The sequence below is a fragment of the Uranotaenia lowii genome, chromosome 1 (genome assembly GCF_029784155.1).
Source record: "Uranotaenia lowii strain MFRU-FL chromosome 1, ASM2978415v1, whole genome shotgun sequence".
Lineage (NCBI taxonomy): Eukaryota > Metazoa > Arthropoda > Insecta > Diptera > Culicidae > Uranotaenia > Uranotaenia lowii.
Genome location: NC_073691.1, coordinates 206658977 through 206682493, shown reverse-complemented (window position 1 = coordinate 206682493; position 23517 = coordinate 206658977). Strand labels below are relative to the sequence as shown.

The 23517-nt window shown below is 34.6% G+C and overlaps 2 protein-coding genes across 18 annotated transcripts in view; one reads left to right on the top strand and one right to left on the bottom strand.

The window, feature by feature from the left end:
- The window catches only part of LOC129745252 (complexin), a 588611-nt gene that overhangs the window by 534708 nt on the left and 30386 nt on the right, over positions 1–23517 (bottom strand). The window lies entirely within an intron of this gene.
- Positions 6050–21610, top strand: LOC129738324 (O-acyltransferase like protein-like). Its single transcript, XM_055729507.1, has 7 exons — positions 6050–6203; positions 8136–8809; positions 8888–9565; positions 9633–9790; positions 10171–10211; positions 21087–21251; positions 21498–21610. Exons 1-7 carry the CDS (start codon positions 6050–6052, stop codon positions 21608–21610), a joined length of 1983 nt encoding a protein of 660 aa, XP_055585482.1.

Sequence of the window (23517 nt, the reverse complement as noted above, 5' to 3'; positions counted from 1 at the left end):
CGAATAATCGAATGAAGGCTATTTGAGCCACCGCACGTTTTGTAAAATGGAGTTATGGCTGCTTTTACCCTCGATATCCCCATATTTTTCAATGAATTTTGAAATCAGTGAGTTCGGACTGGAAAATTTTGAATCAAATGAGACCTATCTTGTGCGGTTTTTAAACGAATTTTCGAATGAAGTATTCTCTTCAGCCACCGCATGGATTAGAAAATGGAGTGATTGCCGTTTAAACCCTAAATTCCCCTACATTTTTCAAATATTTCATTAAGAGCATGTTCGGACTTGGAAATTTTGAACCAAATGGGTGATTTTTTTTCTAAGGAATCGAATGAAGGCTATTTGAGCCACGCAAGCATCGAAAACTGGATGTCATTCTATTTTACCCTCAAATTCCTAACATTCCTAACAAAACCTTGTTTGGACTGGAAAATGTTGAACCAAATGAGACATATCTGCTGTAATTTTTTTTTTTTTGGAAATCAATTAAAGGTTATTCGAGCCATCGCAGCCATCGGAAAACGGAGTTATGGCTGCTTTACCCTCAATTCCCCCCATGTTGGGACTGATGTTTTTCTGCAATATGTCAAAAATTTAGGAGAATTAAGATAAAAACAGCCATAACTGTACTCTCCCATGCGTGCGGTGGCTCAAACAGCCTTCATTTGATTTCTCGTAAAAAAATCACATAAGATAGGTTTGTTTTGTGAAAAAAGGTTAGTCCAAATCAGTATTTTTGTGGATAGTTTACAAAATATAGGGGAATAAGGGTTTAAAAAGGCACTTTATCTCAGTCCGTAAGCTTGTGTAGCGTCTGAAACTATGTCCAATCGATTTTTTAAGGCATTTCCACTAAATAAGAGTATATTTTCATAGATTTGGTTCATGTAGGAGGGAAGATATAGAATTTTTTCGCGGTTTATACACTTTTTCCCCATTGTGCATAGCTTTTAAAATTCTGATATGAAATTAAAGTTCGGAAATTTTTCTACATTTCAGTAATCGTATTGAAATTCGGAAACAATTTGAAAATTCTCAAATTGAATAAAGGTGTAGAATTCAGATTCAGGAGGAATTCAAGATATAACAAACTTATGAATTTGTTTTTTAATTTTGATTTCAAAATTTTAATTTTTTTAGGTTGTACACACAATTCTGCTGAAAATCAAAAATATTAAACAAAATTTCGAGTTTATTTTGAATTTTTATTATTTTTTTTTACAACTAGTTTATAAAAGGCCATTTACTTTAACAAAGTTTTAATGTGCCGAGGGTATTCGTTTCACTAGTTAGTAGGGAAGGGGAAATTTTTTAATGTTTTGTTTTATTCAAAAAATCTTTTTGTTATTTGAACATACGTCTTTCACAGATTTATGACTATGGAACTGATTTTCAATTAACAATATTTGCCGATGAAGAAACATGTAGCTTTCTTGATCCAAATCGTAGCGGCCGGGAAATGTACATTATAGCGAAAACTTCTGATTTCAACTGCATTGGCAATAATGATATTGAATTCATGAATTTTTTATGTGATTTAAACCAACTCGATATCAACATTTTCCAATTTTATTTTGTTTCGATTACAGTTGTTTTGCCACCTTTGCGACATTCGCGACTTTATATTTACGTTGCAGTTGGCGGACACAGTTATTGAAAAACTTAGCCGGTACAACTGTGTTCGATGTTTACTCTTGGGCTCGAACTCACAGACATCGGTTCAGGAAGCAACTGACTTGCCAACTGAGCTATATCACAAGCCCACATGTTGAACTATGACGCACTTTTTATACGGTTTGTTGTAGAATTTAAATTATTCAAAATATTATAGTTGTTGATCGCAAAAAAAAAAAATGTAAAACTGGCACATGGTACCAAAATTGAGTTTTGACCCGAAAACCTGGCGAGTTGAAATACTTTTGCGTGCGACGCCAGCAATTCGTCGAAAATGTAATATTTTGCAAATGATATGTTCAGTGGCGGGATGTTGGGTGCAAAATATGTACATAATTCCAAACACTTTTACATTTTTAGAATCGATCGAAATTTGATCTTGCTACTCCTTTATATGCTAAGTCTGCCCTCTAGCTAGGTTTTTTTTCTCTTCGCCAAGTAGAAACATCATAAAACCAAAACCAAAATAAAGATTTTTTGCTCTTTAATCCGTGTTGGATACTATGTAGATACCACATACCAAAATGCTCCTAAAGATCCAGACGTCCGATTAACAGCTAACGGAGAGATGTGTGCTTCAGGGCACAAACAATAAAAATCAATTTATCTTTTGAATTCTTCACCCAATTCGATGGCTGGCCGAGCTGCCGAGACGCGATCTCAAATCATTAACTGTTGACACCATTTGGAGTAACACATCAAAAGGTTCATTTAATGGCAAAATGAGTTGATCATTTTTAGTTGCAGCTTTGATCGATTCCGTACGTCGCGTCGTCCCAAAGAAGCGCTAGGCGAGGAACCCCAAGGTGGATTCAACCTCGGCCGGCAAATCCGTCTAACACAATTTTCCATTTTTCGGTTGGGTATTTTGTCGAGGCTCGAAATGCAACCGGTCTGAAAATTTGCACGCAGCTCAACGTGTTGATGACCCCCCGAAGACAACATCAAGAATGGGTAGATTTTGGGTATGAAACCATGACGCTGCCACGATGTTGGAGTTTGTTTTAGTTAGTTTTTGTTTTGGTATTTTTTTTTTGCTATTTTAATTCAAAGGCCTCTAGCCATCTGGCTGCTTCTAAGGGTGGATTAGTTTGACAAAAGTCTTCGATTGGGTCGAATCGTTTTCCGAAACAACTTACCTAGCTAGGTGGTTTAACTTTGCGGGGTGGAAACTTGTGCCAAAGGGTTTAGTGTAGTAGGAGTTTGTTGTTGATGATCGAGTGAAGAACGGATGTGTTAGTTTTAGGTATTTGAATATTGACAGAGTATTAGTAGATTTATGGCATTGTGCAAAAAAGTGCAGAAAAATAAGTCTAGTGACAAACTACAAAGTGTACCCGCCAAAGAAAAAAAAACCGATGAAAATGGCCGGCATCGTAAACTCCTCCTGGGTAACGCTCGGTCTTTTGGGACTTTTAATAGCTGCGCCTTATTTGAACCACCAAATCATTCTAGCCAATCAACAAACCGAATTTATCGAATGTGAGTTAACTTGATCGGTGAACAGACGATCAACAATGGCAGAGCAGAATTGTCAGCGTCTTGTTAAACAATTTTTTTTCTTTATGTCTTTCGATTTCAGATGCCGAGTATGTAAAATTTCCTAAACTGTTTGTGTACGATGATTTCGAACGCTGCAGAAACATGTACAAAACCGACTATCTCTATTGTGTGGTGCAGGCAAGAATCGCTCCGAATTCAAGCTCCTACCTCTGGAGGAACATAAGCGTAAGTACAACACGGTGTTTTTTTTTCGAAAGGTGATTTTAACAAACATGGACGTTGGCATCTCTGAAAACGAATCCTCGAAGATGAGACTTTCCCCTATCCATCGCTATTAGCTATAGCCTTAAAATAAATCGTCAAGGGATCTAGAACCATTTTTTTGCGAACAAAAGTTACACTTTTCTTAATAAACTAATGAAAATAATACAAATAAAAATTTACTTCAAACATTTAAATTAAATTTCTGGCAGCACTGCATGATCTTTCAGTGTTTAACAATACTTTGCAGTCTGAATCATTTCATTTCTTTTTGTCTTTTTCCATGGTGTTTTCCAGTCTTTTTCAAGCATTTCTCAGCTTTTGAAGGCTTTTTTTTACATTTTTCTGTCTTTCAGCCTTACCGTCTGTCTTTCTGTCTTACCGCTTTCCGTCTCACCGTCTTACCGAATTGACGTCTTGATGTCTTGACGTCTCACTGTCTTACCATCTTGAGGTCTTACCGTCTTACCGTCCTGACGTCTTGACGTCTTACCGTCTTAACATCTTAACGTTTTAGCGTCTTACCGTCTTACCGTCTTGATGTTTCAACGTCTTACCGTCTTGACGTCTTACCGTCTTACCATCTTACTGTATTGACGTCTTGACGTCTTACCGTCTTAACGTCTTACCGTCTTACCGTCTTACCGTCTTACCGTCTAACCGTCTTGACGTCTTACGTCTTTCCTTTTTACTGTCTTACCGTCTAACCCTCTTACCGTCTTACCATCTTGACGTCTTGATGTCTTATCGTCTTACCGTCTTAACGTCTTGATGTCTTACCGTCTCACATCTTAACGTCTTAGCGTCTTACCGTCTTACTGTCTTGACGTTTAACCGTCTTACCGTCTTGACGTCTTGACGTCTTAATGTCTTACCGTCTTACCGTTTAACCGTCTTACCGTTTAACCGTCTTGACGTCTTTACGTCTTACCGTCTTAACATCTTAACGTCTTACTGTCTTACCGTCTTACCGTCTTACCATCTTGACGTATTACCGTCTTGCCGTCATACCGTCTTATCGTCTTTCCGTCTTACTGTCTTACCATCTTACCGTATTGACGGCTTGACGTCTTATCTTCTTAACATCTTACCGTCTAGCAGTCTTACCGACTTACCGTCTTACCTTCTTACTGCTTTACCGTCCTGACGTCTTGATGTCTTACTGTCTTACCGTTTTACCGTCTTCCCGTCTTACCGTCTTACCGTCTTACCGTCTAACCGTCTTGACGTCTTTCCGTCTTACCTTCTTACTGTCTTACCGTCTTACCCTCTTGCCGTCTTACCGTCTTACCAACTAACCGTCTTACCGTCTTACCGTCTTACCGTCTAACCGTCTAACCGTCTAACCGTCTAACCGTCTAACCGTCTAACCGTCTTACCGTTTTATCGTCTTACCGTCTCACTGTCTTAACGTCTTTCCGTCTTACCTTCTTACCGTCTTACCATCTTACCCTCTTGCCGTCTTACCGTCTTATCGTCTTGACGTTTTGATGTCTTGCCGTCTTGCCGTCTTGCCGTCTCACAGTCCTGACGTTTTGACATCTTGACGTCTTACGGACTTAACGTCTTACCGTCTTACCAACTTACCCTCTTACCGTCTTACCGTCTTACCGTTTTATCGTCTTACTGTCTTACTGTCTTGACGTCTTTCCGTCTTACTTTCTTACTGTCTTACCGTCTTGACGTCTTGATGTCTTACTGTTTTACCATTTTACCGTATTACCGTCTTACCGTCTTGAAATCTTGCCGTCTTGACGTCTTACGGTCTTAAAGTCTTATCGTCTTACCGTGTTACCGTCTAAACGTCTCACCGTCTTACCAATTTGCAGTCTTACCGTCTTATTGTCTTACCGCCTTACATTCTTTTTGTCTTACCATCTTATTGTCTTATCGTCTTACCGTATTACCGTCTTTCTGTCTTTCCGTTTAACCGTCTTACCGTCTTACCGTCTTACCGTCTTACCGGCTTTCTGTCTTTCTGTCTTTCTGTCTTTCTGTCTTTCTGTCTTTCTGTCTTTCTGTCTTTCTGTCTTTCTGTCTTTCTGTCTTTCTGTCTTTCTGTCTTTCTGTCTTTCTGTCTTTCTGTCTTTCTGTCTTTCTGTCTTTCTGTCTTTCTGTCTTTCTGTCTTTCTGTCTTTCTGTCTTTCTGTCTTTCTGTCTTTCTGTCTTTCTGTCTTTCTGTCTTTCTGTCTTTCTGTCTTTCTGTCTTTCTGTCTTTCTGTCTTTCTGTCTTTCTGTCTTTCTGTCTTCTTGTCTTTTTGGACTCTTTAACGATTTTTTAACGAATCGTGTTTTGAAAGAGTCTTCTTTATAATGTGGCTAATTTTAAGGATGTTGCTGATTCCGTGTGTTCAAGTGTAAAAAGTTCAAGTTAAAAGTGTAAAAGAAGTAAAAACCACACCGCAGTAATAAGTAGGATTCCATTGATTGACCATCTCATTTCTTCCCTTGCCAAATTCTCCCCAAATAGGCATTCTCCCAAGATTCCCGCCATTACGACCACTCGCTGCTGCAGTACGGGCTCTGTATGGCAGATTGCGAAGGTCGGCTGCAACCCCCGGATCCCGTTGCTCCACCCCCACCTTCCGCAGCCGGCAGCAACAGCAGCTCAATGGTGGAGGAGGTCTTCTCGTTAGAACGCGGCGTTGCTCGATCTGCACGCGCATGCATAAATCGACAAATCGCGGACCGTTACCAGCTGCGGGTGGAGCCACGAGTTTCCGTTCGGCATTGCTACCGGGAGGCTACCGAACGGCCGCGGTTGGGTGAGTTGAAGGGGGGATGTTTACTGATTCTAGCGTTTTGGTTTTTGCTTTTATTTTTAAACTTTGATTTGATCGTATCATTCAGATGTCAATCTGCAGGAAACATCATTGAGACTTCTGGGATATTTTTGGAAATGTCTTCTAAAACAGATGATTAACCTGATCGTTGACCTAAAATTTTCTCTGATTCTAAATTGTGAGATTTTGCTACTAAGGAACAGAAAATCATTGGAGATATTAAAAAAATTCAATCAATTTTAAAAACATTGACAATTTTGATAACTTTGAAAATTTTGACAATTTTGACAATTTTGACAATTTTGACAATTTTGACAATTTTGACAATTTTGACAATTATGACAATTTAAACAATTTTGACAATTTTGACAATTTTGACAATTTTGACAATTTTGACAATTTTGACAATTTTGACAATTTTGACAATTTTGACAATTTTGACAATTTTGACAATTTTGACAATTTTGACAATTTTGACAATTTTGACAATTTTGACAATTTTGACAATTTTGACAATTTTGACAATTTTGACAATTTTGACAATTTTGACAATTTTGACAATTTTGACAATTTTGACAATTTGACAATTTTGACAATTTTGACAATTTTGACAATTTTGACAATTTTGACAATTTTAACAATTTTGACAATTTTGACAATTTTGACAATTTTGACAATTTTGACAATTTTGACAATTTTGACAATTTTGACAATTTTGACAATTTTGACAATTTTGACAATTTTGACAATTTTGACAATTTTGACAATTTTGACAATTTTGACAATTTTGACAATTTTGACAATTTTGACAATTTTGACAATTTTGACAATTTTGACAATTTTGACAATTTTGACAATTTTGACAATTTTGACAATTTTGACAATTTTGACAATTTTGACAATTTTGACAATTTTGACAATTTTGACAATTTTGACAATTTTGACAATTTTGAGAATTTTGACAATTTTGACAATTTTGACAATTTTGACAATTTTGACAATTTTGACAATTTTGACAATTTTGACAATTTTGACAATTTTGACAATTTTGACAATTTTGACAATTTTGACAATTTTGACAATTTTGACAATTTTGACAATTTTGACAATTTTGACAATTTTGACAATTTTGACAATTTTGACAATTTTGACAATTTTGACAATTTTGACAATTTTGACAATTTTGACAATTTTGACAATTTTGACAATTTTGACAATTTTGACAATTTTGACAATTTTGACAATTTTGACAATTTTGACAATTTTGACAATTTTGACAATTTTGACAATTTTGACAATTTTGACAATTTTGACAATTTTGACAATTTTGACAATTTTGACAATTTTGACAATTTTGACAATTTTGACAATTTTGACAATTTTGACAATTTTGACAATTTTGACAATTTTGACAATATTGACAATGTTGACAATTTTGACAATTCTGACAATTTTGACAATTTTGACAATTTTACCGGATGTTTTTGACTTTAAAAAGAGATGCTGAAGAATGCTGATTTTAAATCGCATTCACTCTGTAATTTTTTTTGTATGATTATAACAGAAAAATGAAATGACAAACAACAAATCACCTCAGTTTTTATTGACTGTTGACTGACGACGAACATGATGATTCGTATCGGATATAAACCATAAATCAGTGTGGTGACCTGTTATCGCACCTAAAGCCGCGGCTCGCAATCTTAAAACATGTTTCATTAAATCAGTTAAAAACCACCGTCGAGGCGCGTTTATTGGTACCTACGAATGCATTAATTTTTAGAAGCCACTTGGGAGGAAAAATAACTCTACGGTCATTGATGAGTGATGTTTTTTTTAATGATGTTCAACAGCAAAATATTGTTGGTGATGTAGATAGAAAGTAATTTTTGTTTTAAATTTTCTAATTTTCAGAAATCCTGGAAATTTGCTTTCTGCTGCTCGTTTTGGGGCTGATATTGGTCAAAATACCGGCCACCAGGTACGATATGCGGCTGAACAGCCATAGAGGCTATCCACCCGGTTTCTACCATCAACCTCCTGCGGGGTCCAAGCTCGGTCAGCAGCTTCTGGTGACCTTTTCCTTTCCCCGGAACATCCAGCAGCTGAAGGATCCCGTCAGTAGTCGAAGTCGCAGGGATTTGCAGTTTCTGGAAGCTTTTAGAGTTATCCAGATGATTCGGGTTGTTATTGTTCACGTAGTACTGGCCCTAGCGAAAGTACCTCAGGCTAATACGGCGTTTGTGGAGTCTATGCAGTACCACCCCTTGATGGTAATCTACATAGCTGAGTTCCAGAACTATATCCAAACGTTTTTATCGATATCCGGAATGCTATTGGTGGTCAATTTTGCGGAGCAGCCACAGAAAACGGCTCGGTGGAAAACATTTTTAAAGCTGTTGATGGTCAGATTAGCCCGTTTGGTACCGGTCTATTGGTTTGTGATGCTTCTGGAGACATCTGTGGTTCGCAGGTTTATGGTAGGACCCATAGGACATCAGTTCGTGGGAGAAGGATTTCAAAATTGTCGTCGATGGTGGTGGGCCAATTTGCTGTTTATCAACAACTTCACCAGTAAAAAGGATACGGTAAGGTTGATTTAAACAACAGTGACCTCAAGTCACATCCCTAGGGAACGTCAACTCAAAACAACTTTCTTGTTTCAGTGTCTCCTTCCGACGTGGTATTTAGCCACAGAAATCCAACTCTTCGTTATCGGACTGGCAGCAGTGATGCTAATTTGGAAGTTTCCTCGGCTGAGAGTACTATTCTTCGCAATAATGTTCACCTATGCCGGTTTGTTTCCAACTCTAGCTAGCTATTTGAGTCGTCTGCCTCCAGCGATGACTACCGATCTCAAAACGAGTGCCAACTTACTGAGAGCTCATCCGTACCAGATGGCGCTCTACTTTCCCTTCCATCAGAACATCGGAGCATATACATTCGGAATGTTTGCTGGATTTATCTATCTTCGCTATCGAGACTCTAAGAGAAGTCTGCTTCACTCGAATAGCTTCAAGTATCTCTTCAAATTGGCAACTCTGCTGTACCTAGTTTGCATTTTGTCCGTCTATTGGATGGTCATTTATAGAACAAAACTCCACCGACTAGTTTTGGCTATTTATTCAACAGTATTTAAGCAGTCGTGGGCCATCGAAACAACGTTCCTACAGCTATTTTTAGCTCTTAGCTCCTCGAATTACTGGTGGAAACGAGCGTTGAGCCACCCTATTTTCGGAGTCGGGGGAAAACTGTGCTACTGCATATTTCTCATCCATTTCATCGTGATCGAGATGGTTTTCGGGCAGGCACCGGAACCGGTTGTTACATCGATAAGATCTGGTGTAATACAAAAAAAAAATCTGTCGTACAATCGTGATCATTTTATGTTCTTTTTTCCTCCTCCAACAGATAAGTTTCGGAACTCAAGTCTTCATGTGGAGCCTCTCTTTGGGGGCACTTCTCGCGATATACGTAGAACAACCGGCCGCAAATCTTCTGAAGCTCGCTCTAGGCACTCGAAAACAAGATTCAGAAACATCGCCAGCCCTCGAAAACAACAAATCACTGTAAGTAACTTGTAGAAAAAAAAAACCACAAAATGACATCTTAGCAAGTGTAATCTCTCATTTTAGAGTGCAAGACGTCGAGTTGCATCACGGAAAGAAAACAAAACAAACAATCGGTCAACACTGAATAAACAGACGTAAACGAGACGCAATTCCATGTTTTATACCCATCCCACCTTTTGAAGTAGTATTTATCAAAGCAAAAAAAAAAAACAAGTTCAAAAGTTCATCGCTTTCCATTGATCAATTCCTTCAGCTGATCTTCGAAAGAAAAAAATCCAGCTTTGTAAGTGCTTTTTTGAAGTTTAAAATAGGCCCTCGAGAAAATAATTGCCGGAGGCACACACGGAACTGCTCCATACATATCGTTTGATTGACAGACTTAAACGGCCGGATGACGATGAGGATGATGATGATGATGGTAAGTGCCCAGCGCACTCGAGATTTGACGTGGGCCTCGATGATGGAGAGGCAGAACGAAGAATGGGGGTCAACACCTTTTTCCCCCTTACAAACCTTACATGTTGGTACATATGTAAATTGTGAGTTTCAAGAGTGATCGACGGTTTAAAACTGACTCAACAGCAAGGCGATTGGGATTTCTCGATTGTTAAAAGTATTTCAAAATGTTGGAGGAGTGAACCCGTTTGAAGGGGTCAAAGTCACTCACTTGATGTTTAGATTGGGTTTGTTCGAATTGCTAAAGGTGATTCTTGAAAGTTACACTTACTGTCAGAAAATGAGAAGGTTTTGGTATTTTTTTATATTTAAAAATGTCGGGTTGAGTCTCCAGTGTAAGTTGGATTTTTAGTACACAGATGAGTGCGTATAGAAAGAATTAACAAATGAATGGGTCCAGTAAATTTTCTGGTGACTAGGGTTAATTTTCAGAGATGAACCTTAAGTCATTAGACATTAAATTTAAATTCTAGTCAACATCAACCTTTTCTGCAATTATTTTTTTTGTGTTATTTTGAGATATTCTTGTGTTATTTTTGTGTTATTTTCTACCATTTTGTTTCATTATTGTACCATTTTTATGTGATTTTTGTGTCATTTTTTTCCTTTTTTTTTAATTTTTGTTCCAGTTCGTGTTATTTTTGTTTTATTATTGTCAGTTCTGTGCCATTTTTGTGTCATTTTTGTAACATTTCTGGGACATTTTTGTGTAATTTTGTGCCATTTTTGTGTCATTTTTGTGCTTTTTTTTTGCCTTTTTTTTAATTTCTGTTCCAGATTGTGTCATTTTTGTTTTATTTTTGTCAGTTTTTGTGTCATTTTTGTGATTTTTGTGTCATTTTTGTGTCAAAGTTGTTTCATTTTTGTGTCATTTTTGGGTTATTTTTGTGTCATTTTTGTGCCATTTTTGGGACATTTTTGGATCATTTTTGGGTCGTTTTTGTGTCATTTTTGGGTCATTTTTGGGTCGAAAAAATTGACAAAATTAGCTAAATTGACAATTTTTGTGTCATTTTTGTGTCATTTTGATCTCATTTTTGTGTCATTTTTATGTCAGTTTTGTGTCTTTTAATGTAACTTTTGTGTCATTTGTTGGTCGTTTTTGTGTCATTTTTGTGTCGTTTTTTGTCACTTTTGTGTCATTTTTGTGTCATTATTGTGTCATTTTTGTGCAATTTTTTGCCATTTTTATTTTGCCTTTTTTTATTTTCTGTTCCAGATTGTGTCATTTTTGTTTTATTTTTGTCAGTTTTTGTGTCATTTTTGTGATTTTTGTATCATTTTTGTGTCAAATTTGATCCATTTTTGTGTAATTTTTTGTCATTTATGTGCTATTTTTGTGTCATTTTTGTGTCTTTTTTGTGTTCTTTTTGTATCATTTTTGTGTCATTTTTTTATGTAATTTTTGTGCCATTTTTGTGTCATTCTTGTGTCATTTTTGTGTCATTTCTGTGTCATTTTTGTGTTACTTGTGTCATTTCTGTGACAGTTTTGCATCATTTTTGTGTCATTTTTGAATCTATTTTGTGTAATTTTTTGTTGTCGTTTATGTGTAATTTTTTGTCATTTTATGTCATTTTTGAGTCATTTTTGTGTCATTTTTGCGCCATTTTTGTGTCATTTTTGTGTTATTTTTGGGTCATTTTTGTGTCATTTTTTTTGTCATTTTTTTGACATTTTTGTGTCATGTTTGTGTCATTTTTGTGCCATTTTTGTGTCATTTTTGTGTCATTTTTGTGTCATTTTTTTATCAATTTTGTGTCATTTTTGTGTGATTTTTGTTATTTTTGAGTCATTTTTGTGTCATTTTTGTATCATTAATGTCCTATTTATGTGTCATTCATGTGTAATTTTTGTATCACTTTTGCATCGTTTTTGTGTCATTTTTGTGTCATTTTTGTGTCATTTTTCTGTCATTTTTGTGTCATCTTTGTGTCATTTTTGTGTCATTTTTGTCATTTTTGTCATTTTTGTGTCATTTTTGTCATTTTTGTGTCATTTTTGTGTTATTTTTGTGTCATTTTTGTGACATTTTTGTGTCATTTCTGTGTCATTTTTGTGTCATTTTTGTGTCTTTTTTGTGCCATTTTTGTGTCATTTTTGTGTCATTTTTGTGTCATTTTTGTGTCATTTTTGTGTCATTTTTGTGTCATTTTTGTGTCATTGTTGTGTCATTTTTGTGTCATTTTTGTGCATTTTTGTGTCATTTTTGTGTCATTTTTGTATCATTTTTGTATCAATTTTGTTTTATTTTTGTGTCATGTTTATGTCATTTATAAATCTTTTTTGTGTCATTTTTGTCATTATCGTCAGTTTTGTCATTTTTTTGCAATTTTGTCATTTTTGTCGTTTTTGTCATTTTTGTCATTTTTTTCATTTTTGTCATTTTTGTCATTTTTGTCATTTTTGTCATTTTTGTCATTTTTGTCATTTTTGTCATTTTTGTCATTTTTGTCATTTTTGTCATTTTTGTCATTTTTGTCATTTTTGTCATTTTTGTCATTTTTGTCATTTTTGTCATTTTTGTCATTTTTGTCATTTTTGTCATTTTTGTCATTTTTGTCATTTTTGTCATTTTTGTCATTTTTGTCATTTTTGTCATTTTTGTCATTTTTGTCATTTTTGTCATTTTTGTCATTTTTGTCATTTTTGTCATTTTTGTCATTTTTGTCATTTTTGTCATTTTTGTCATTTTTGTCATTTTTGTCATTTTTGTCATTTTTGTCATTTTTGTCATTTTTGTCATTTTTGTCATTTTTGTCATTTTTGTCATTTTTGTCATTTTTGTCATTTTTGTCATTTTTGTCATTTTTGTCATTTTTGTCATTTTTGTCATTTTTGTCATTTTTGTCATTTTTGTCATTTTTGTCATTTTTGTCATTTTTGTCATTTTTGTCATTTTTGTCATTTTTGTCATTTTTGTCATTTTTGTCATTTTTGTCATTTTTGTCATTTTTGTCATTTTTGTCATTTTTGTCATTTTTGTCATTTTTGTCATTTTTGTCATTTTTGTCATTTTTGTCATTTTTGTCATTTTTGTCATTTTTGTTATTTTTGTCGTTTTTTGTTATTTTTGTCATTTTTGTCATTTTTGTCATTTTTGTCATTTTTGACATTTTTTTCATTTTTTTGTCATTTTTGTCATTTTTGTCATTTTTGTCATTTTTGTCATTTTTGTCATTTTTGTCATTTTTGTCATTTTTGTCATTTTTGTCATTTTTATCATTTTTATCATTTTTATCATTTTTGTCGTTTTTGTCATTTTTGTTATTTTTGTCGTTTTTTGTTATTTTTGTCATTTTTGTCATTTTTGTCATTTTTGACATTTTTTTCATTTTTTTGTCATTTTTGTCATTTTTGTCATTTTTGTCATTTTTGTCATTTTTGTCATTTTTGTCATTTTTGTCATTTTTATCATTTTTATCATTTTTATCATTTTTGTCATTTTTGTCATTTTTGTCATTTTTGTCATTTTTGTCATTTTTGTCATTTTTGTCATTTTTATCATTTTTATCATTTTTATCATTTTTATCATTTTTGTCATTTTTGTCATTTTTGTCATTTTTGTCATTTTTGTCATTTTTGTCATTTTTGTCATTTTTGTCATTTTTGTCATTTTTGTCATTTTTGTCATTTTTGTCATTTTTGTCATTTTTGTCATTTTTGTCATTTTTGTCATTTTTGTCATTTTTGTCATTTTTGTCATTTTTGTCATTTTTGTCATTTTTGTCATTTTTGTCATTTTTGTCATTTTTGTCATTTTTGTCATTTTTGTCATTTTTGTCATTTTTGTCATTTTTGTCATTTTTGTCATTTTTGTCATTTTTGTCATTTTTGTCATTTTTGTCATTTTTGTCATTTTTGTCATTTTTGTCATTTTTGTCATTTTTGTCATTTTTGTCATTTTTGTCATTTTTGTCATTTTTGTCATTTTTGTCATTTTTGTCATTTTTGTCATTTTTGTCATTTTTGTCATTTTTGTCACTTTTGTCATTTTTGTCATTTTTGTCATTTTTGTCATTTTTGTCATTTTTGTCATTTTTGTCATTTTTGTCATTTTTGTCATTTTTGTCATTTTTGTCATTTTCCAATTTTTAGAGAATTTTGCGGTACTGCATTTTTTTTTAAATAAACCCACTTTTAATTCGTGATTTGCCATTCATTGGCATTGTGATAAAATCTTAAACCGTGCCACGTGATAAAAATCAAATTCAACCGTTCATCTCCTTCGTTGCTTTTGTTTTGTGATGAGCTCAAATTATTGTCATCTATTTCACCCAAGAGCTTCGAAAATAAACATCAATCAAGCATCTTCCTCCACCCAAATTTGAAATGCAATTTCCGAGGGCCATTCACGAGCTTCGCGGTAGGGCCACTAATTTATGTTACCGGTTGAAGAAAAAAAAATGGCAAACATCGAGATCCCCCGAAAAGAAGCAGCGAACCAAGCGACCAAGGTCAATTACATCCGGACTAGGTTTATTTTTGAAACACCTTCTACACAAAGGTTAAAGGTATTTAAGAATGCACTGTTGCGCTGCGTTGCTATAAATAAAATATGCCAAAAAATGCACCGAAAAAGATTGTAGGGTGTTGTTTGTTTGTAGAACAACCGAAAGCAATAAAAAATTCAAAGTTAAAAAAAAAAATCAACCAAGTCATAAATTCAATCTACTTGCTGTTGGGCTGGAAACGAAATTTTATTCATCAAAGAGAATGTCAAGTTTTTTGTCCGTTTTTTTAACGCAGAAATGGCAGGTGTGAAAATTAGTCGAGCCGTAAGATGAGCATGATGAACGCTTTCTTACTTGCCCAAATGTTAGCAAATATTGATTAGTGATCGCCTTAGCTATGCACAATATGATTAAGCGATCTACATCGTTTAGAGAAAAAAAAAAACTAATTAAATTTTGGGATGATTGAGCTCAGGAGCAATTTGGAGTATTTAAAAAGAGTTGTTATACAAAAATAATCAACTGTAACGAATGATGATGATATAATTTTTAAATAACAAATTCAGAACTCTTAATTTGTGTCGAAACTTAATTTTTCGAAGAGACATTCTAATTTTTCTCAATCTTAAATCACCAAAGAACTCATTTACGTCTTAAATGCTGATGGAAAGGCAAATAAGTGCCTTCAAAAGTGCATCACGTTCTCCGCTATGATCGATTTTATTGATCATTAAACCTGAATCAAAACATCGATCTAATGAGGACAGCATTCATTTTGGTTTTCATTTATTTTTGGTTTTCGATTTTTTTTAACGATAGCTTTGTGGACGCTTCTAGACGCTAGAGTGTTGTTAATGGATTTTATTGGTATAATAAATGGTATGGTAAAATCCGATCAAACGATTTAGCATTTGACTAGTTTTAGTGTCTATTGACGTCGGTGTTTGCTATAGGTAAAATAAATGATAATGGTCTTCAGTAGTGCCAAAAACATTGTAACTTGATTGAGAAGATTAGCTTTGCCCTGTTTTAGTGGATTACAATAGCTGTGGTTTTCGAGTGTGTATTGGCATTTTTTTTCCAAAACAGTGCTGAATGATAAATTGACTATGCTTGCGGATCATCGGCAGCAGGAGACGATTCAGCCAGCCTCGGACGTAAAGAGCTGTATTCAATGTGTCAAACATCACACTTAAATACATATGGCTTAGCAAACCATTGCATTTTCGCCGATTGTTTCTGCAAAAATTCATGTCTTCGTCTCGTCAACACTTTGGCCATCCCGAAGAGTGTAATATTGGTCACCCGGGAGCGGTTTGTAATCAAACTTTAATAGGTTTCGTTGTCGATATTAACGCACTTCTATTTTCCACACAGCAGTTGATCTTATAATTTACGAGTTCTTGGTTTTACAAATGCAGCTTGTTTTTGGCTCCGTTTCTGTTTCTTGTACGTCTCAAGACCTTATGTTAGCTTGGCACGATTGACGGTGCGGAGAGAAATCCCGCTTTTTTTGTCATATCCCGAACTGTCATATCCCGTTTTCCTACTGGCGTAAGCACGCATGGCTTTCCGGCCCAAAGTTTTGTCCCCCGGACCCAGTTTCCACCCAGATCATTTTCTATCTTCAAAACCGTTGAATGCGTGCTGTTTTCATTTTCGCCAACTGACTCAGCGAAATGTTAGTGAAAATACACCATTTGTACACGATATTTTTGCGCTTTTCCGAGAAATGAAGCTCACGTTACAGAGTTTAGTTTAAATTGAACTGTAAATGACAACACACAGCAGAAATCAGCTGTTTGACCGTTATCCGGAATAAGCCCGGTTTGATCAAAATCGTGCTTAGATATAATGGGACACTAGACTGGCCCAAATTCGTATGGGATGATTTTTACAACCTTTTTTTCAACGCGGCACCCCCTAGAGTGGTGCCTTTAGGTGAAAAAATGACTTTCTGAAAGTTTCAGGTCATTTGGCCGAAGCACGAGCTGGCGCAAAGGACTTGAAATCTCGGGCAAAACTGGTGGACTTCTGAATGGATAAATGAACACAATAACAGCTGTTAGAGACCCCAGCAAAAAAATTTATAGCTATCTTCTTATAGCTACGTTTCATATACATTATTGAATGATTGTACGAAAGTTGAAAAAACAGCATTTACCTACCAAAGTGGAGGCAATATATGTACATACATAAATTTCATTTCTTTTTAAAACGACGAAAACTGCACCAATTGGGCGTTATCCAACACCTTATTCGTACCTATCAGAAGAATGCAAGAGAGCGCGAGATTTTGCTCCCATAGCATTCAAATTGTTGCCATCGACCATATTTTCCAGTTCTCTTATTGGTCAATATAATTTAATTCCCATTTTTATTGGCCATCTGGATGCTCTGTTGGTTGCAGAGAGAACATGACGATGATTTTCTCACTTAAATCATTTCCAAATTTACAAACATGGTGGACTTTCTATCATATCCGATTTAATCTGACTTCAAACGACATTTTATACGATCTTTTCACTATGCAGTTTGAATTGCGATTCGCAACACCTTGGTTAATGACGTAAGTTATCATTTATGATTTCATGTTTGCTGGGAAACTCGTGGGGAACTGAATTGCCTCTGCTAATAAACGCAAATGCTATAAGAATCCAAAATTAAAGAAATAAAGCAATATAATGAAATCCAATTCCATGGAGCTACATTCATTACAGTTCAAGAGTTAAAACCAAAACCTAAAATCAGATTTTATTCATAATCACAGTTCAGTGTTTCAAATTTATTTCAATTACAAATTAAATCCAATAACAAAACTGATAATCGATAATTGTTACAATCAGTGTCAATGCCGGAATTGCTTTTGTATTACAATTTCATATTAATAAACACGAAAAATGTAATGAGATTGAAAAAATCACGAAACTGAAGATGCAACTCAAGACTTGGAAATCTCAATGAGTTGAATCTTTATTGTAAAATTTGGAAGATAAACTATGAAATAAAGAAAAATTGAAATATTTTTATTTGGAGATGGATGAAAATAATTTAAGAATGGTCAGTAGAAGAGAAATTTTTAAAATAAAAATACATCAAAATTAAAAGTACACAACTTCGTTTAAATCAGTTGGACAAGTATTCATTCGAACCAAAAATCTTAGACTGGAATTGGAATGGAATTTAAATAGATTAATTCAGTATAGCCAATTGATCTGACTGTAGCATCCACTGTAGTAAAAGAAATATTTTATTGATTTCCGGTAAAAGGTGTAGAGTGTATAAACCAACGAAAATTCCAATTTTGCACTATTCATACTCATACTTTTGCTTATAAAGTGAGCATTCCAGGTTTCCTGGTTTTATTCATTTCATTCCCATCATTGCTCAAGAAAACATTTTTCTTCAACGTTGTTCTTCATTTTTTAACACTTAACGTACCGGATGCCGTCAAATGACGGTTTTTAAACTTTAAATGATGATTACGCCTAATGTAATTTTTTTTTCGCAAAGGTAACGACAGGGCTTTTTTTTATTTTTAAAATACAAGTAGTGCGTTTTTATTTTTTTTAAGTGTTGTGGTTTTCGAATAACGCATGTGGTATACCTATTCATACCACGAGCGGTCAAATGACGGCTTACACTGTTTTCGCTTAAACTCTCTTGTTTCTCAACATTTCTACAAAAAATATATTTTTGGAAAGCCTATAATGTGACTCAAATATGCTTCTCAGACAGTTTTCAGGTACAATCAATTGTTTTAAAGTTTTTTAACGTCCTAAAAAAATTTTATGAAAAAACATGCTTCGGGAAAAAGGCTGTAAATCAGTCATTAAATGCTCGAGTTTTTTTTTCACTTAGTGCCTGAGAAAGCTGAAGTTAAAAACTATATAATACATGCATGGATTTTTTTAATTTTTTTAAGGTCATGGTCACAAAAAATGTAAAAAAATGTGTAAAAGCTGTTCCAGTTACAGTTGAAAAATTTTAAAAAGTGAATTGGAAAGTTGACGTAATTTGTCACATTTTGGCATTTTTAGATTTCTGAAATACGGAATATTAAATTTATGACGACTTTTCAAAGGTAGCTGTTTTTCAAACTTTTTATCAATATGGATTTTTTAAGACAATTCCCATACTTAAATTCAACTTTGCACTGGGTTTTGAGTATGTTGACGTAAGGTTTAGGCAATGAAACTATATGCAAAAGAAATCAAATATCATACCGATTCTTATCCAAATTTTGACAAATCAAAGAAAAAGTTAATCTATCCCCGTAAAAGCCGTTGCATTTTTTTAATGAAAAGAAAATTCTTCCCTATCAGAACATAATGCTTTTTTCGCTAAAAATCCCTGAAATATTTTCTTTATTCAATAAACAAGAGAAAGTTATGTATTATTTATTGTTGAGTATGCATTCCCAATTTCTCGGATTTATTTGGACATGCCCGGGTTTTCAAAGTTAAGAGAACAATTGAAGCAAACTAACGTCTGAATTAGACTCAATTTTTCTGTGCTTGTTTTATCCGAATGGTTTTTTGGGAGTTTGGAAAAACGTTGGAAAGCTGCTGACGTGTTTCGATAAAAAAAAATGAAAACTTAGGAGGTTTTTGTCACTTTATTATAGATTTTTTTTCCGTATTATCACTGTATTCTGCTTAGATTTGTTCGGATTTATGTAAAAAATTCGAGATCGATTGCTCTGATATTGCCAGGCTTACTCAAAAGGCCCCTTCATTTATATAGAAGTGAAACTTTTCGAGATATTATTTTAAGAGGCCCCTTAACGTTTATATAAAACATTTTAATTCCGATTTTAATTTTCTTTCCTAGTTTTCTAGAAGTTAAAGTAATATGATTAAAGTTATGTTTAAATTTTTAAGATAAGTTAACCACCGTTTTATTGATTTTTGTTTATTACTTTCGACATATCGGTGAAAATGAATATTCTTCTAGAAAGAATAGCAAAGTTTAAGATGGCCATTCCCATCTCGGTACTGGGTGTTAAATGTTAATCTAAAATTGACCACATTTATTCAGTCTGTAAAGCCTAAAACAGCTACCTACGTCTTAAGGAAAAAAAAATCTACCTATTCAGACCAGACGTTATTGGCGATTTTTATATTTCTTCTGAACAAAATGTTTCAAAATGTGACAAAAATAGGCCATGAGACATATAGCATACATTTAATAAAAAGTGTTCATGTAACAGTAGACTGAGTCGATATGGGGTCGTTTTTATATTTCTCAAACCCTGGGATCTAAAAAGCTTTGTTTTGGTATAAAGCTCATCAATAATTTTTCAGAATTTTTAAGTAATGTTTACATGAGTGAATTTTTAAAATCAACATAATTTTTTTTTCTTATGTGGAACTTAGCCTTTAAATGATTCTTGTGTCAAAGTATTGCATGAAAAGAAGTAATGCAATACCTCGCAAGGCACCCAGCAGTGATGTCAATTGAGTTTGCTGTTTTTCAATACCAAAAAAACCAATACATCTGCGAAACAGCTTTTTTAAATTGGCACAAAAACTATAAGTAGTCCCAGTTTCACACAAGAAACATAAATGATGTTGATTTTTCAAAATTCTCCCATACAAACCTAAAAGTTCTCATTTGTTCTCATTTAAACTACTTAAAAATCCTGCATTTAATCATGAATGAGTTTTGAACAAAAACGAAGCTTTTAGGAACCCAGGGTTTGAGAAATTCAAAAATGACCTCAAATCGACTCAGTCTAATGTAACAGTCTATGTTGTCACAAGTGTCCAAGTGATTTTGTTTTGTGATGCATTACATTATGTAATAGAGCAACACCGTCGTTATTCTTATCACAATCGGAATAATAGATATATAAACTCATGATAGCGAATGATGAATGAGGTAATAATATTGAGCAATGATAATCAACTGACGAGCAACCTTGTAAAACTAATTTCTCTGAAATTTTACCAAGTGTTCAAAGGATGTTTACATTCATTGAGCCAATTGGCAATCTTTGTTCAACTGAGAATGCCTTTGATTTTCGAAAGGTGTTCTTAAGTAATATATTCCTTTCTCGTTGTTAAGTAATGTATTCCTTTCTCGTTAACCAACCCACCCATTTCAACCGGTTTACGCAAGCTTTGAACATTGCAAACCTTCTATTAGCAACATTTACCTTCCACTCCCTTAACAAAATAACGAACCTAGGACTGTCCGATGCACGGCCATCAAAGCGGATGTATGATCGACCCGGAGTAAAAGTTGTTTTATAACTGTAGACGACAAACGATAATAACGGATTCCATATGTAAGTCTCTTACAACGGAAACCACCAACAGTTAACTAAGTACCTACAACAAAGTGACTGTTTCATAGGCCACGTTCTCTAATTGAGCTAGGTCCTGGTCCAACTGAACGATCCAACCACCTGTCTGGCTTTACACCGGAACCGGAAACGTTGCCCAGTTCCCAAGCGCTCGCCATTGTTCCTACTAGAGTGTATAAGCGGAAGAAGTGCCCAGATCCATCGATTGTTACCCCTCTTACTTCTGTCCACCTGCCTGGTATCACCTTGTGTCTCTCGTGAAGTTATTTATTCATGTGTAGGCCTTGTTGAGTCAAGTGCTATTTTCCTTGCTTATTACCCCAAACTCACTGAACGAGCGACATCATCTTCTTACTCATCCTGGCTGGGCGCATCCGTTCATGAATCTATCGAAGGTACATATATGGCCGATGACCGCATAGGACAATTATGGGATGATACAATAAGAATGGGATTTTTTTCGCCCTCACCATTTCGCTTTTAGATATGGCGACGTCGACTTCGACGGCGTCGTCGCTGACGATTGTTCAAATATTGATTTTGCTACTAGGTAGAGAAATACCCACTACTTCGAGTGTAGATGCTAATGAGCGATAAGCTCTACTGACAGTTGCCGACACGTTTGTTTTCCTTCATCGATTCGTGCATGAGCTGGATGGTTGCCACGCTCCTTAGCCAACTTGTTGAGAGATCATCCAAACTTCGCGGAATCTATGGTAGATCCGGATTCCATCGAGTAAACAATTGGTAGCTATTTGCTCGACCTGATTGTGCCGGTTGTCCCCGGTTGGACAGTTTGAAATTGAGACGATGTTCACACAGTAAAAACTTCCATTAGAAATAAATCTTCCGCCTCATTTTTTGTTTTGTTTTTGACAGCATCCGAAAATCAAATATTGATTCTACGGGAGTTTGTTTGACAAATTCCACTTTGTTTATCTCTCGATCATGATACCGCAAATTAACTTTTGATGGTTTTTTTTTTTCGAAGTATTTTTCCTCTTCATTAAAGTCAATAAAAAAAACAAAGCTTCGCAAAGGAAGATTTTTTTCATTCAAATGTAAGTTGAGCTAAATTTACAATTTCAACCACAAAAGCTACGGCTCAAAACAGTCCCACAAAGTCACTGACATCCGTCGTCCATTTTGTAGGGCTTCGTGGATAATAATAATTTCCATTTACAACTTTCAACAACTTTATCCTTGCATCGGGCTCACACAAAAAAGTACACCACCCCCATACACTTGACTTCTGGGAGGGGGTAGCTAAGTACCTAACCGTACACTGTTAAAAAAGGCCGGACGGAACATGAAAGTTCCATGTGGTTGTTGTAGGATTTACAGCCCCCAATGAAAGGATTCTTCCCTCACTGAGTGGAACTGACTGGCACTCGTAGGCCTAAACTCGTCGTCATCGGCCATTCAGAAGGAGCCGAGAAGCCGTGTGTTGATGTTTCCGGCAGAAAAATATCCTAGTGGGAGTACAGACTTTTACTGTGAGGGCACCTTCTTACAGAGTGCCTGGCACCGGAAATAAACGATGGGATCTGAAGTCGGATTCAGAGCACTTTCAGGGTGAAAAAAAAGGTCATAACACTCACCCGTTTGCTGCGGCTCTCAAAAGCAAAAGCAACACGTTTTAAAATATTTCGCTCCGATTGCGTGAGTAATAAAAGTTTTGAACAATCGCTCTGGAGGACAAAGATTAAGGTTGGCAGATTGCCCGGTTTTATCCGAGTTTGCTTGCTTAATACTAAATTTCGAAAAAGATCGATCCGTTCCGATTGCCAAGATTTTATTGAAAAAGCCCGGATTTTGGCCGATTTTGTTCACTTTTTTTGCCAAATCAAAATAAAAAACAAACAAATTTCGTTGTATTTTTTTTTATTAATGAGTCCAAAACGAAATTTTTTGAGCAAATTTTACAAAAAATAATCATGAAAGGTTTTTAACGCCAAAAATGTTAATTAAAATCTACTGATAAGTTTTGATGAAAAAATTTTTGTTTCATGTTTTTTTCTTCATTTTTGTTGAGTATTTCTAGTGTTGTTTGACTAAATTTGCTGGATATTGCCGTGATTTTTGGTCGACAACTTTGAAATCAAATGCCCGGATTTTTCCAGGATACGTGCTGAAAAAATCTGGCAATCTTGAAACAGATCAAGTGTTCTAGAAAAATTTGCAAAATAGAACAAAACAACAAACCGGTTATCTAAAAAAAAAAATAATAATTTTCATTTGAGTTATTGCATTTTTTTTTTTGGCAAATCAAACAAAATGTAACAACTTTTTACTCACTTTAAAATGTTTCACACTCGAAAAAAATTATTAATTCCAATATGTCAATCGTTAGAGGATAACATGAACTTCATAATATTTTTCAAGCAATAGTAGCAACTCTCAATTTAAAAAAAAATATTTTCCAAAGTGTATGTTATGGGTTAACATTAACAAAAAATACATTTTTCTTCTAAATGGCTGTAGATCGTTGCTAAGCACAAAAT

Bases quoted from the DNA above. Each gene is read 5' to 3' on its own strand.
- LOC129738324 (XM_055729507.1), top strand. From the start codon at position 6,050: ATGGTGGAGGAGGTCTTCTCGTTAGAACGCGGCGTTGCTCGATCTGCA. The intron at 6,204-8,135 runs GTGAGTTGAAGG...TCTAATTTTCAG, and splicing joins TACCGAACGGCCGCGGTTGG to AAATCCTGGAAATTTGCTTT. The intron at 9,791-10,170 runs GTAAGTAACTTG...TTTGATTGACAG, and splicing joins CTCGAAAACAACAAATCACT to ACTTAAACGGCCGGATGACG.